Source organism: Alligator mississippiensis, chromosome 1 (assembly GCF_030867095.1).
Source record: "Alligator mississippiensis isolate rAllMis1 chromosome 1, rAllMis1, whole genome shotgun sequence".
Lineage (NCBI taxonomy): Eukaryota > Metazoa > Chordata > Crocodylia > Alligatoridae > Alligator > Alligator mississippiensis.
In genome coordinates, this window is record NC_081824.1 from 171089199 (window position 1) to 171102153 (window position 12955).

The window sequence follows — 12955 nt, forward strand, 5'->3', positions numbered from 1 at the left end:
TTCTAGCATTCTTGAACAAGAATAAAATTTTTGTGTATAAGAGGAGCAAAATAATTATTAGGAACAAATTTACATTGAAATATATCTCTTAATGCCAAAAGAGTGAGAGGCCTCAATGCAACCTTTATTTACAGTCCTGTCTCAAGCTACAATGTAGATAGTTATGCTGTGAATTTGCACACACTGAAGGAATAAGAGGCAAACTTCACTGCATAAACTGTTTACACTATATGTAGCTCTTTAGAAATATTCAGGTGCATTTAGATGGTTACACTAGAAAAGTCTCTAGTTCTTCAGGGTGTACGCCAACTTTAACTATTGAAGGACAGGAAAATTCCTGTAAGTAGATTATGCTATACTTCCTTGGAAGCTTCTGATATGGTATACCACTGGTGATAAGATACCAACTAAATGCATCATTGACATGATCCAGCTGAGCAACAATTATGCTCCTAAATTACTGCCAGTTTCATTTATGGTGCATTTTATCTCACAGTTTTTATCACCAAACAAAGCCCTTGCTGGTGAAAATGAGAACAGTCAGAATAAAATAAGAAAAAGAATAGGTTGAACCAAACTCATGAAGTCTTTTCTCACTAATACTCACAACAACAAACTGAGATTTAATCACAGATAGGGTTGGAAGATGGTCAATTGGCCAGTCAAATAATGTCACTGCAGTAATCTGTTACAGCAGTAAGCATTGAGCAGTGGGATGCTCCACCTGCCCCAGCATCTCAGCATTCATGAGCTGCCTGGTACCTTGAGGTATGTGGAAAAAACATTTAAAGCTGTGTCTATGTGTCCAAATCGCCAAATCTTTCTGAATCAATTCGGAGGGTTCTGATTTGATTTGGAGAAATTAAAGGGTCTCCTGATTCAATTCAGATTCGGAGATTCAGTCACTGAATCAGGCTGAATCTCCGCCGAATCAAATCAGGGACTGAAGCTTCGTACAGCTCTAGTTGCCACCTACGATAACCACGTAACATAGTCATCACTCGCTGGCTGATTTCTTAACTCGCAGATCTAAAAGAAGTACAATCTCATTTAAGTATGATCTTCTTGTAGAAAACAGGATATTAGGCTTTTATTTATTCTCAGGGGGATTTAATACTGTGAGATAAAAAGAAACAGGCAGGGTTTATGTTATTTTCTCCAGTGCCCATGTGATCTGGCCTGCTAACCCCTGCCTTAGGGAAATGTTTAATAATGTCCTAGTGAAGGCCACAAAACATGAAAGCATTTTGTTTTTATATTTGCTTGTGAAAGGACTGATGCTCTCTAGAAAGATGATGACAACATTCCTGAACACTTGAACAAAATGTACTTCCTCTTATTGACTAGAATGCCTGAATGTACTAAGAAACACATGCATTTTAGACAGCATTAATAATTTAACATAAAAACTGGGCAAATTTTATATTTCTGTCAGGAATATATTAGTTTTTCTGTACTTAAAATCAGACCGTACCTCATTAGCTGTGTTGTGAGTTCCAACTATTCTGATGAAGGATGCAGGTTGTCTGTCAAAAGTTATTGTTTGCCAAGATCTACAAAAGGCAGAGGGACATGTGGTATTAGGCAGAGACACTACAGGTAGCAGTGAAAGAATCCATTCAAGTGTTAATACAGGACATCATTTAATAAAGACAGAAGTGGACATTATTTTTTCAAGGTCTGAATTTCCAGCACTCTTGATTCAGTTTAAATTGTTTCAAGTGTTCTGACTTCATGCACAATTCTGTACTACAAATATTACAGAGTAAAGCTCATGCTACTGTTAAAGACTGTTATAAAAATAGTAATAGGAATCATTATGAGCGAGAAGTCTAAGATATCCATGATACTAAATTTATCACAAACTTCACTAACAGAAATACATGAGGAAAAGCATCTTGTTAATGTCCAAGAAGAAGTCACAGGAAACACCAGATATGGACTAAGGGCCATGTCACACAAGACACTTACTATGTGTTCAATGTTCAAGAAGTAAAACTCATGCAAAGTGGGCTTGTATTGTAACAAACATGACTTTCTTGGCAAGGAGCATCTCCAGATCACATTAAGTGACACATGTTCAGTTACCATTGGCCTGCTCCATGGAGACAATATGAACAATTTGTGGTTCTCCAGCCAGAGCCAACCCTAGGGGTGTGTGGGGCCTGGGACGTATCAGGCTGTGTGGGGGAGTGGCGAGCGGTTGGAGCACAGAACATGTGGCAGCCAGTGGGGTCTGTATGGCACTGTCCGTAGAGACCCCCAAAGCACAGGGCCCAGGGCAGGTTCCCCGATTTGCTCCCCATAAGGGATGGCTCTGTTTCCAGAACCCCAGGATACATTCTTCCTGGTCCCAACCATTCCTGCTCCAAGACTCTGGCTATCCACCCACCTGAACTCTACTGCCCAGGGGAGTGGTACCAACTGCGAAGTGACACCCCTTCCCACCCTGGGGGAGTGTGACCCTGGCCTGCATGGCACCCTGAGCACACAGTGAAAGGCTCAAGGTTTGCTGAGGCTTGCCATTTTTGCTCGAGCACTCTGCTGTCACCTAGCTTTGTGAACCAAATTGAACCAAGGAATGCCTGCAGAAGAGCTGTGAACTGGACTCATGATGAGACGCTGGACCTCAGCATAATCTGGGGTGAGAAGAGAACCATCACCACTACTGCCAAGGGCAGAAAAGGCACCAAACAAAGCCAGATGTTTTGCGAGTGCATGGCATCCTAGATGGTGGCTTGGGGGCACCAGCAGGACTAGCAGCCATTCTGCATCAGAATCAAGAGCATGAAAGTACACTGTGTTTGGGGCAGGGACACCAAAACAAGGTCTCAGATGTCACAAGGAGCATGGTCCCCTACCATGAGGAGCTGGCAAGGCTTCTGGAGGCAGACCATGCCATTGCTCCTTGCCACATCATGCATGGCACACCTGTGGGCCTAGTACAGTGTAATGATGATGACAGAAATGATAATGGAGCCCTTTTTCTGCTGTCTACTACCAAAACAGCCATGAAGAGCATGAGGATATGTGCTCATTGGACTTGTTCCCCACCCAGACTCTGACCCTAACTCAGATCCAGTACATGACAGGGACAGCTCAGACAAGACCCTCATTGAGCAAGCAGACACAGACAACCCAATGCGAGCCACTGGTAAGTTTCAGCAGATCCAGGGGAAAGGGTGATTGCCACCATCAAAGACATGGCTGGTAGCAGTCCTGTACACACCTCTTTGGGGCCCAGGTGTGGATGGGTCCAGATCCAGGGAATACTGTCATTGTTCAGGTCCTGGCATGGTAGCTGCCTCTATAACCCCAGGGATACTGGGTGCTGCTGTTTCAGGTGGCAGTGAAAACGGGCATGCTTTAGGATTCCAGGTCTCTCTCTCAGATTGGGGTCATGACAGGGGCAAAAAGACAAGTTAGCTTGGGAGGTGGGTGCCTTCTTAACAGGAACATCTCAGAGGGGAGGCAGGGGAGACGTTAGCTAGCTGACAGCAGGTAGCTGAGAGAATGCTTACCATGATGCAGTCCTGATCTTGTTCTGGTTGCTCATGGAAGTGAGTTTGCTAGGAGAGCAAGGTGCTCAGGCTTTCCCTCACAATATCTTCAAGTTTTTAACAATTTCAAAGTCTGCCCTGCTATCAGCACACCTGCAAGTATGTGTGGGAACCCAGAACCAACACATATTATCTGCTAACTATGGAAACATACTCAAGATCTCTTCTACTAGGTTTACTCTTCAGTGTTAGGTGTGGACTGTGAGAGCTTGGGAGGTTTCAGCATGGAAGCTACCCCAAGGACATGAAGGAACACTCCTGCTCAGAGGATGTCCCATAGGGGAAAACGTTGGTAGGATCAGAGAGATCAGATGCTGGAGGACCTTGTGAGGTCTTCCACATGCAGAGCTACTACTGAGAGCTGGCTTGCATCAGCAGGACTAGTCAGAAGAGTTCTAAGAGCTCTTCAGCAGACTTTTGTGACTGAGGATTGCTAGGTCCTGGAACTGATGCAAGGACTGGTGAGGGGCTCAGTGAAGGTCCAGGAATTGGCCCTCTATGCCCATGTGTCCCTTTGGTATGTCATAGTCATGCAAGTCCTTTATACTTCCATGCCATAGCAGCCTCAGGGACCTTCCCGGTCCAGCAGTTAGTGTGAAAGTCGTTTACTGATATTTTAGGAAATCACATTAAATATACAGCACAGTGAATGAAGGGTTCACAATCGCTCAGAGGCGCCGTGCACTACCTCATGCCTGGAAGAACACTGTCCCAGAAAGTAGTCAGCCAAGCTTTCCCTGATCAGAACAGACTGCTGGTGGTTCTGTTCATGACATTCAGGTGGGAGTGCTGCTTTAGACCAGTCTCCATCCAAAGTGCCAGGTGCTCCCACTGCCATTGGCCCCTCTGGAGCTAGCTCAGTTTCCATTAAGGCTTTGCCCTCACCTTATATATACTGCAGAGGATGCAGGAAGTGGCCATGACACTGGGAATGTTCCTCAACCTAAGTTCAATCAGGCCCCCAGGGAATTCCAGCATACCTTTAGGCACCCAAAGGTACACTCCAACACCATCTGATAGCTGCTTAATCAGTAACTGAAGAATTCCTTCCTGGGGGCCAGACAGTTTTCATGAGCCAGGGGAGCAGTGGGTAGGCCAGGTCTCTGATCAGTGGGTTCAAATCCATGGTGTCAGTGCCAGGAGTGAACTTCTCCCACTCCATCATCCCCATGAAACTGAAGTTCCTGAGATACATGGGCATTGTGTACCCTGCCTGACTACCCAACAGTGATGTTAGCTAAGTGCACAGAATGGGTATGGGTTCCATCAATGGCCCCCATGCAGTTCAAGAAGCCCATCTGTTTGAACCCAGTGACATCTGAGCTTTTTCACTTGTTTTTTGGCTACACAAAAATAATACAGCAATTCGTCTGTTGCAAAGAACTCAGACTATAACAGGTTAGAGTGGCTTTGACACTATAAATTCTTATTTACAATCTGCAGGGTTATCCTGTGAAACACGTGTTGGTGGCTGCACACTTAACAGTGCAGTGCTTTTTGTGCAGCATCCTAAGAATGATCTCATGCACAGGTCCCATGGCAGTGGGGTTGAGAATCACTGCCATAAAGGTTAGAATTTTTTTTTTTTCTGAGGTTAATAATATGACTTAAGGAGCTTGGGCCTCATTCTACAGTAGCTGTCTTTATTTGGCCCTGAAAATTTGTAAGTCTTTCAGTTACCCTTTGCATGCTTTATACCTGAAACTGTCAGTCATCTATCCATGGCAATGGTATCTTGGTTGTGTAATTTCTTGATCAGTTTCCAGGTCACTGCCAGCTTATATAGAATATTTCTGATCTGTGTTTGGTGCCCATAAACATAAACATAGTATTAATGCATTTTCATCTAAAAGATCTGCAGTCATATTTAGGAAGACAACTCCTCCCACATGGATTCACTAGGTACAGACCAATGCTTTTTGTAGTTATTACTAGCTACAAATGAATGTTCAAAATATTACTGACATTTAGATGTGTCAGGTGTTCCACTGACACTTTTCACTACGAAGTTCATTGTTCTTTCCAGAAAACGCCCCATTATAAAGCAACTTTATAAAAAGAGAAAAACCACTTAATCAACATAATAATGTGTTACTTATCTTCATTATAACATAGTTAAATACACAGCCTTCTATTATGGAGAACAAGAGTTAGAATCTTACTGGAAACAACTCACTTTCTGTACTTTTAAGGGTCCTACTTACTGCAGAATGTCAGGGAGATATACAGTCCATGTAGTTTAAGTAAACACTGGTTTTATATTCAGCAAAGACTCAGTAAATTGGAAGTGTAATCAATTGATATTTTTCCCCTCATTGATTCCAAGACTGAAAATGGAATACAGTATGTGCTTTACTTACAACAATGAATAAAAAGCTTTGCATGAACATAGTGCAAATCAGCTCCCACACATAAAAGAAATCTTGTTTACAGTTAAAAGGACTAGGTTTCTTCATTATTGTAAGGTCATCTCTGCATCATAATTTTTAAAAATAAAAGCACTTCCTCCACTTTGAAGCCATGAAATCTGACATTTACATCATAATCATATTCTTGAACAGGAAAAATTAATTTGCAAACAGCATGAGCAGTGTTAATCTTGTGTTCCATATTCTGTACAGTGTAAAATCTCTCCCTCCTAATAAAACAGGGCAGGATTACCCCAATGAACAATATGTAAAGCACCCTAATTCCCATCACTCCCTTATGCACATAAATCATACTGAAAGTAAAGCAGAAAGAACAGTAAAGAGAAATAAGACCTGAAAGTCTCAGTTTAATAGCAATCTTCTGTTATACTGAATTAATATGTAATCACATTAGAATTTAGCATTTATTTTCACTAACAAAACCTGAAGGAGAGATGCAGACTTTAACTTTCAGCCAAACTAGATTCTAATATCATTACAAAGGGACTTGAATGGTAATAAGTAGTTAATGCAATTTGATGAACTTACTGAAAAGGAAAAAAAAAAATCAGATAACATTTTCTTAACTGTATTCCGAAGAAGTTTAAAATTTGTTCATAGGAAAAACAAGATAGTATCAGATTAACTGATCGGCATGTCAGAGCCAATTTGTTATAAGAGCTTTGCTGTTCCCAGTTTGACTTCAGCTAAAGTTTTATCCTAGTAGAAAACTATCATAATCTCTTCTTCTTCACAAAAGAAGATATTGCTCTGACTGGTTTTACTAAGGTTACTGAAGAGGTTTCCATTAAATAACTCATGATTTAAATAGCTGAAATCCTAGTCAGGTCTCAGAGGAACAATCTCTATCCTATGCAGCTTAGGCTCTTCCTGTTTTAGAGAACTGCTTCTTCATGGTCCAAAGTGACACCTGAAATCAGCTGGGACTATTTCATTGACTACTCTTATAATCTGCAAGTCTGCAATGATGCAGACGAAAAATCTCCTTGCTTCTTGAGTTTGTTTCACCTATTCTGACAGAGCTAGAGTCAGTGAACCTAGAGGGCCTGTTGCAAAGCTTATGTATTTCACCTAAGGCTTTTGCCTGAAGTGTCAAGTATCAAAGTTAACTTTTGTGTTGTATTTTGGAGAGTTTTAACTTATACTAATAATATTGCTGTAGTTTGCAATAATGTATGTATTTTTGTATCTTTGTATCTGCACCATGTGTGAGAGAAGCCAATCAAAATGATGCTGGAAAGACTAGATCTATTTACTAATGAAGTACCAAGTGTTCCTGTCCTGTAAGCAAGAAAGCTTGTAGTGTTGTGATCTGGAAAAAGGCAGTTCAGGGATTCTGCTACAAAAAGTGAGAGGAAATATACTCAGTTCAGGAGCAGGGGTCAGGTAATAAGGCAGTAGGGCTGTGTGAAGCTTCAGGTGCTGATTCAATTCAGAGGAGATTAGGCCCGATTCAGTGGCCAAATCTTCAAAACCGAATCGAATCAGGGGACCAATAAAAAGGTCCGAATCGATTTGAAACTCTCTGAATTGATTAGGAAAAGATTCAGAGAGCTTCAGCAATGTGGGTAGTCCCTGCCCACTGCAGCAAGAAGCTGGACCCAGACTAGGAGCTAGTAAGCAGGGGGTGGGGGAGGGGGGGCTGGAGGAGGGCGGAAGGCCCCCCTGCCAGGCCCCATCCCTTGCCTGCTCTCCCAGCCCCCCTGAGCACTCCCTGACCCCCACCCGCTCTCCCATGGCTGCCTTGCCTACCCCAGCTCCTGACTCTTTGAAGAAAAAAAAAAAAAAAAAAAGCCCTGACTCACCAGGTGCTGCCCGGCGGGGGGGGGGCAATCCCCATTGCCCCCCCACTGCCCCATGTCATGTGGGGGTCTCTAACACGAGCCCCCTGACCCCCTCAGTTCCCCCAGTCTCCCCCATGGCTGCTCCACCTGCCCCAGCTCCGGCCCTTTAAGACCCCCCCAGGGCTCAACGGCTCCTGCAGCAGCCTCAGGGGGTTCATGAAGAACCCCCCACGCAGCATGGGGCAGTGGGGGGCAATAGGGATCTCCCCCTGCCAGGCAGGAACTGGTGAGTGAAGGGTTTTTTGTTCTTAAAGGGCTGGAGCTGGGGTAGATGGGGCAGCCATGGGGGGGTGGGCAGGGGTTGGGGGGCTCATGCAGAGCCCCTCATGCAGCGTGGGGCAGTGGGGATCTCCCCCCTACCCAGCAGCACCTGGTAAGTTGTGGCTTTTTTTTCAAAAGAGCCAGGAGCTGGGACAGGTGGGGCAGCCATTGCAGGGCTGGGAGACCGGTTGTGGGGTGGACCTAGTGAGTTGGAGATTTGGCTGCTGCTGAATCTCCAAATCAAATTCGGCTGAATCGATTCGGGACAGTGATTCGAATCACCAAATTGAATCACCGTCCCCCCGAATTGGCCAAATCCGAATCCTAAGCAAATACTAGCCACTTTGCATAGGCCTATAAGGCAGCCTTCAGTGCAGATCCCCCAAAGATGGGAATAAGTAATGAAGGCTGTCATCTGTTAGATGGAGAGGACAACACTGAAGAGGTCTATCTAGAAATACAGGTGTGGGATGTGACTGATATTAAAGCGGCTTGAATAAGCCAATAAAATTCCACTGAAGATCCTTTCAAGCACTTTTCGAGGCCTGCAGTAACTGTACAAGTGCTTGTGGAATAAAAAGACATGGGGAATAAACAGGAAGACTTGATGGTCCTAATACAACTGAGGAATTATGATGTATTTGGGATTACGGAGACGTGGTGGAATAGTTCACATGACTGGAGTAGGGTCATGGATGTGTATAAATTGTTGAGGAAGGATAGGCAGGGGGAAAATGTAGGAGGTACTGCCATATATATAAAGGAGATGCACATGTGTTCTGAGATGCAATATGAAGTGGAAGGTTGATCTATTGAAAACCTCTGAATAAAGGTCAGAGGGGAAAGCAGTAAGGGAGATATCATGTTGGGCATCTGCTACAGGTCATCAAACAAGGAGGAAGAAATGGATGAGGCCTTCTTTAAACAACTGATGGAAGCTTACAAATCATGGGAGCTGGTTTTCATGGGGGAGTTTAATTATCAGGCTATCTACACTGGGAGGGAAACACAGAAGTACAAAAGCAGTCCAGCAAATTCCTGGGGTGTGTTTGGGATAACTTTTTGACACAGTTGGTAGACAGGCTAGCTAGGGGGGAAAGGCTCTTTTCAACTTGCTTCTCACAAATAGGGAGGAACTGGTTGAGAATGTGAAGGTAGATGGTAACTTGGGTGATAGTGACCATGAGATGATAACAGTTCAAGATCCTAAGGGGAGGAAGGAAGGAGAACAACAGAATAAAGATACTGGTCTTCTGGTCTTCACAGAAGCAGACTTTATCGAACTCAGAGAACTGATCGGTAGGATCCCCAGGGAGGTGAGTCTGAGGGAAAAGGGAGTCCAAGAGAGCTGGCTGTACTTTAAGAAGTCCATTTTAAGGGCCCAGGAATAAGCTATCCTGATATGACAAAAAAATGCAAAATACATCAGGACACCAGCCTGGCTAGACAGCAATCTCTTCAACAAATTGAAACTCAGAAAAGAATGCTACAAAACATGGAAACTTGGGTCATAGTACTAGGGAAAAATCTAAGATAGTGATTCTCAACTTATGTTACCCTACTCAGACTCAAGGAACCCTTCAGAAACTGCCAGCTCTTAGTTTTCACTTGTTTTTTGACTTCAGAAAAAAGAATAGAACAATTCTTCTGTTGCAAAGAACTCAGAAAGACCAGAAGAGGTCAGAACGCTTTTAATAATATGAATTCCTTTTTCAAATCTATGGGTTTATCTTTGGAATCATATTTGCACATCTAGCAGTGCTAACATTATGCGGCACTCTGAGGCACTTTTGGAAGAATCTAAAGAATCACTAGTTTAGGAGAACTGCATAGGTATGCAGGAAGAAAATCAGGAAGCCAAGGCATGATCTAAGATGCAGCTGATAAGGGACATAAAAGGCAGTAAAAAAAGATTCTAGAAGTATGTCAAGAGTAAGAGGAAAATCAAAGAAACTGTAGGTCCTTTATGGAATGCAGAAGGAAATCTATGTATCGATGTGTAACCAGGTTTGGACTCGAGGGGTGGCTGGAACGGTCTTAGGTGGCCACATAACCCTTACCCTGCTTCAGGTCTAGGGTGTCTTCCCCTTTTCATTCACCTGTCACACCTTGATGTAACTGTTTGATTGGAAGTGAGGCTGCCTAATTGGTCTTAGAGCAATCCCCAGTTCCTCTAGATGCCAGCTAGCTCTCCCAGGGCACCTATTAGTCTTAAGGGCTAATCATGGCCTCTGACCTCCCCTACAGCCATGCCCATGCCTTGCAGATGTTACCAATTAATTATTTTGGTAGGCACTTGTCCCAGTATGATACCAGGCCACCTCAGGCCTTTACAGCCTTGTCCGGGCCTCGGTCCCTTCTCTGTCGCTGGTTTCCTTAGCCTAGGTCCACTGTTCTGGTCCTGATTTCTGGGTCCTAGCCCAAGTCTCACCCTCTCAGGTTGTGTCCTGCTTGGGCTCCAGCCTCTGGCCATCTCTGCCCTGCCTCAGGCACTGTGGCTCCATCTGGGACTTTGGCCCTGGTGTCCTTTGCTCTGGGCCCCTGGCCCCTTTCTGTCCCTCTCATGCATAGGTCTCTCCTTGGCCCTGCCTCTGTTCTCCCTGGCCCTTGTCCAGCTCCTGTCTGTGCTAGGCTTCAGCCTTTCTTTCTCTCTCTCTTGGCTTCAACCTATTCTCTGGGTCTAAGCCATGTATCAAGGCCCAGAGCAGGGCTCTATACACTGGTGTGCCCTGGCACACTGGTGTACACTGGCATCCTGCTGTGAATTAACCCCCCCTCCCTCCAGGTGCCCCACCATGGCCTCCATTCACTTTCCTTTCAGTCACACCCAAACCACTGGTTGAAAAACCAAGGAGCCTTCTGGCAAACACAAACTGCTTCAGACATAAACAATGGCTACCTGCCTGCAGAACAAGGCTTCCTCTTACCCCAGGTAACTTTCCCTTGTAGGGCACTCAGTTTGCCTTCCTTAAGATAATCCTAGTGCTACCTAGGAGCTGTCTTGTATTCCCTCCACTCTGGAGCTCCTGTCTGTGCAGCCTCCAGGGCCAGACTGACCCTCTTGGCTCAGGGCCTGTGTTCATATATCTCTTTGGCCCTGCCCCTGGCTGGTCAGGTGCCTTCCCTGCGCTTTCATAAATGTTTTCTGATTCAGCTTGCTGGCTCAACCTCAGGGCGAATTATGGCTGCTGGTCTCTGCTGCGCTCCTATCTTGTCTCCCATGCAAGGCTCTAGTTCTGCAGTTAAGTGCTTGCATCAGGTAAATCCCTGAGTACCTGTTCCCTGGCAGCTCATAATGAGCAGTTTTCCCTGCCTGAGGCTCTTTGCTGCTCCTTCAGCTTTAAAGTAATAGAAGCCCTTGGCACTCTGTTACAGGACGATGTAGAGAAGGCTGAAGTATTTAATGCCTTTTTTACTTCAGTCTTCAAAATAGGGGCAGCTACCAGGTAACAAGTGCAGTTGGCAGCAAAAATAGGGAAGAGGTCAAACAGCATAGGATAATAATGGCAGAACAGGTTAAGGGTTACTTAAAGAAGCTAGTGCTTTCAAGTCAGCAGGGCCAGATGCAGCTGAGGATACTGCAAGAATTGGGTGAAGTAATTTCAGGCCATTAAGCTATCCTTTTTGATAACTCATACAGGTCAAGTGGGACACATCCAGATGAGCGTGCAGGTGCCTCTTGCAGCATCTCAAAGCCTTTTGAGATGCTGCAAAAGGCACATGTGGGAATAAAAAACATTCCCCGTGCTGCAAACTTGCAGCACGGGGGCAAAATTAGACCCCTGGATATCCAGGGGTCAAAAAATACTCCGGGTGAAAAAAGCAGGGCAGGGCACAGTCCCAGACCATACCCTGAGGCAATGGAGGCTCAGGTCCTCCACAGAGCTGCTCTGGCAGCTAGCCAAAGTGTCTCTATGGCTGGCTCTCGCCCCAGTGCTGAAGCACGCTGCCTATCTGTGCGCAGCAGGCAGTGTGTCAGCTGCAGGGACCTGGATCTGGGCTCTGTGTTGGTAAGTAGGGGGTGGGGGACTGGAGGAGGGGGGAGGGGACCATGGGGAGAACCCTGCCAGCCCCATCCCTGAGTCCCCCCGACCACTGCCTCGCCCGGCCCCATCCCCTGCCTGTTCCCTGAGCCCCCACTATCACTGCCCTGCCCGGCCCCATCTCATGCCTACTCCTGCAGCCCCCCCAGTGGCTGCCCTGTCCTGCCCGAGTCTCGGCACTTAAAAAAAAAAAAAGCTAAAGCCCTGAACTCACCAGATGTAGCAGCAGCCGTTGGGGTCTCTGGGGCCTCATGGCAGAGTCCCCCCGTGCTGCACCATGTGGGACCAGTTGCGACACGTAGTGGGTGCATTAGTACCCCCTGAGAGCACTGGCGCACCCCCTCACAGGCCACGCTCCCCACTTAATCAATGGGCAGAGGGGCCAGGCAGGAGCGCTGGTGCCCGCCTTGAGAGCGCTGACCAAGGAGTAGGAGCACTGGATGTAGGCCATGACTGGTTCTGGAAGCGCTGCAGCCACTTTCAGGAGCACTGCGGCTGCTTTTGAGAGCAGCGCAGCCGAGTGGTCATACCAGTTGGTAAGTCTTGCTGCAGGGGGACCCCTTCTCTGGTCAGCAAGATTGGCTGCAGGGGGATGCACCCCACCCCCAGTCACTGAATGATCATGGGGCGGGGGGCGGGGGGGAGGCATGTGCCCCCCTGACTAAGGTGGCACCAGTTGCCCATGCATGGGGCAGAGGGAGGCAGTGGGGATTGGCTCCAGCTGCCTGGCACCTGCACTGTGCTGTCAGATCACGCGGGTGCTGCGCAGCTTGGAAGGGTGCCACTTGGCACCCCATGCTGTCTGACAGCTCAGGGAC

The 12955-nt window shown here is 46.0% G+C and overlaps 1 protein-coding gene across 5 annotated transcripts in view; it reads right to left on the reverse strand.

Moving 5' to 3' along the window:
* BTBD9 (BTB domain containing 9) overlaps positions 1-12955 on the reverse strand; it is a 289365-nt gene that overhangs the window by 20364 nt on the left and 256046 nt on the right. For 4 of the 5 annotated variants that reach the window (XM_019483053.2, XM_014598076.3, XM_059716983.1 and 1 more), the window contains one exon: positions 1475-1553. The exons of the other annotated variant lie outside the window; for it this stretch is intronic. In XM_019483053.2, the coding sequence (XP_019338598.1) occupies positions 1475-1553 (79 nt within the window). The remainder of the gene's footprint in view (positions 1-1474; positions 1554-12955) is intronic. 5 annotated transcript variants of the gene reach the window in all.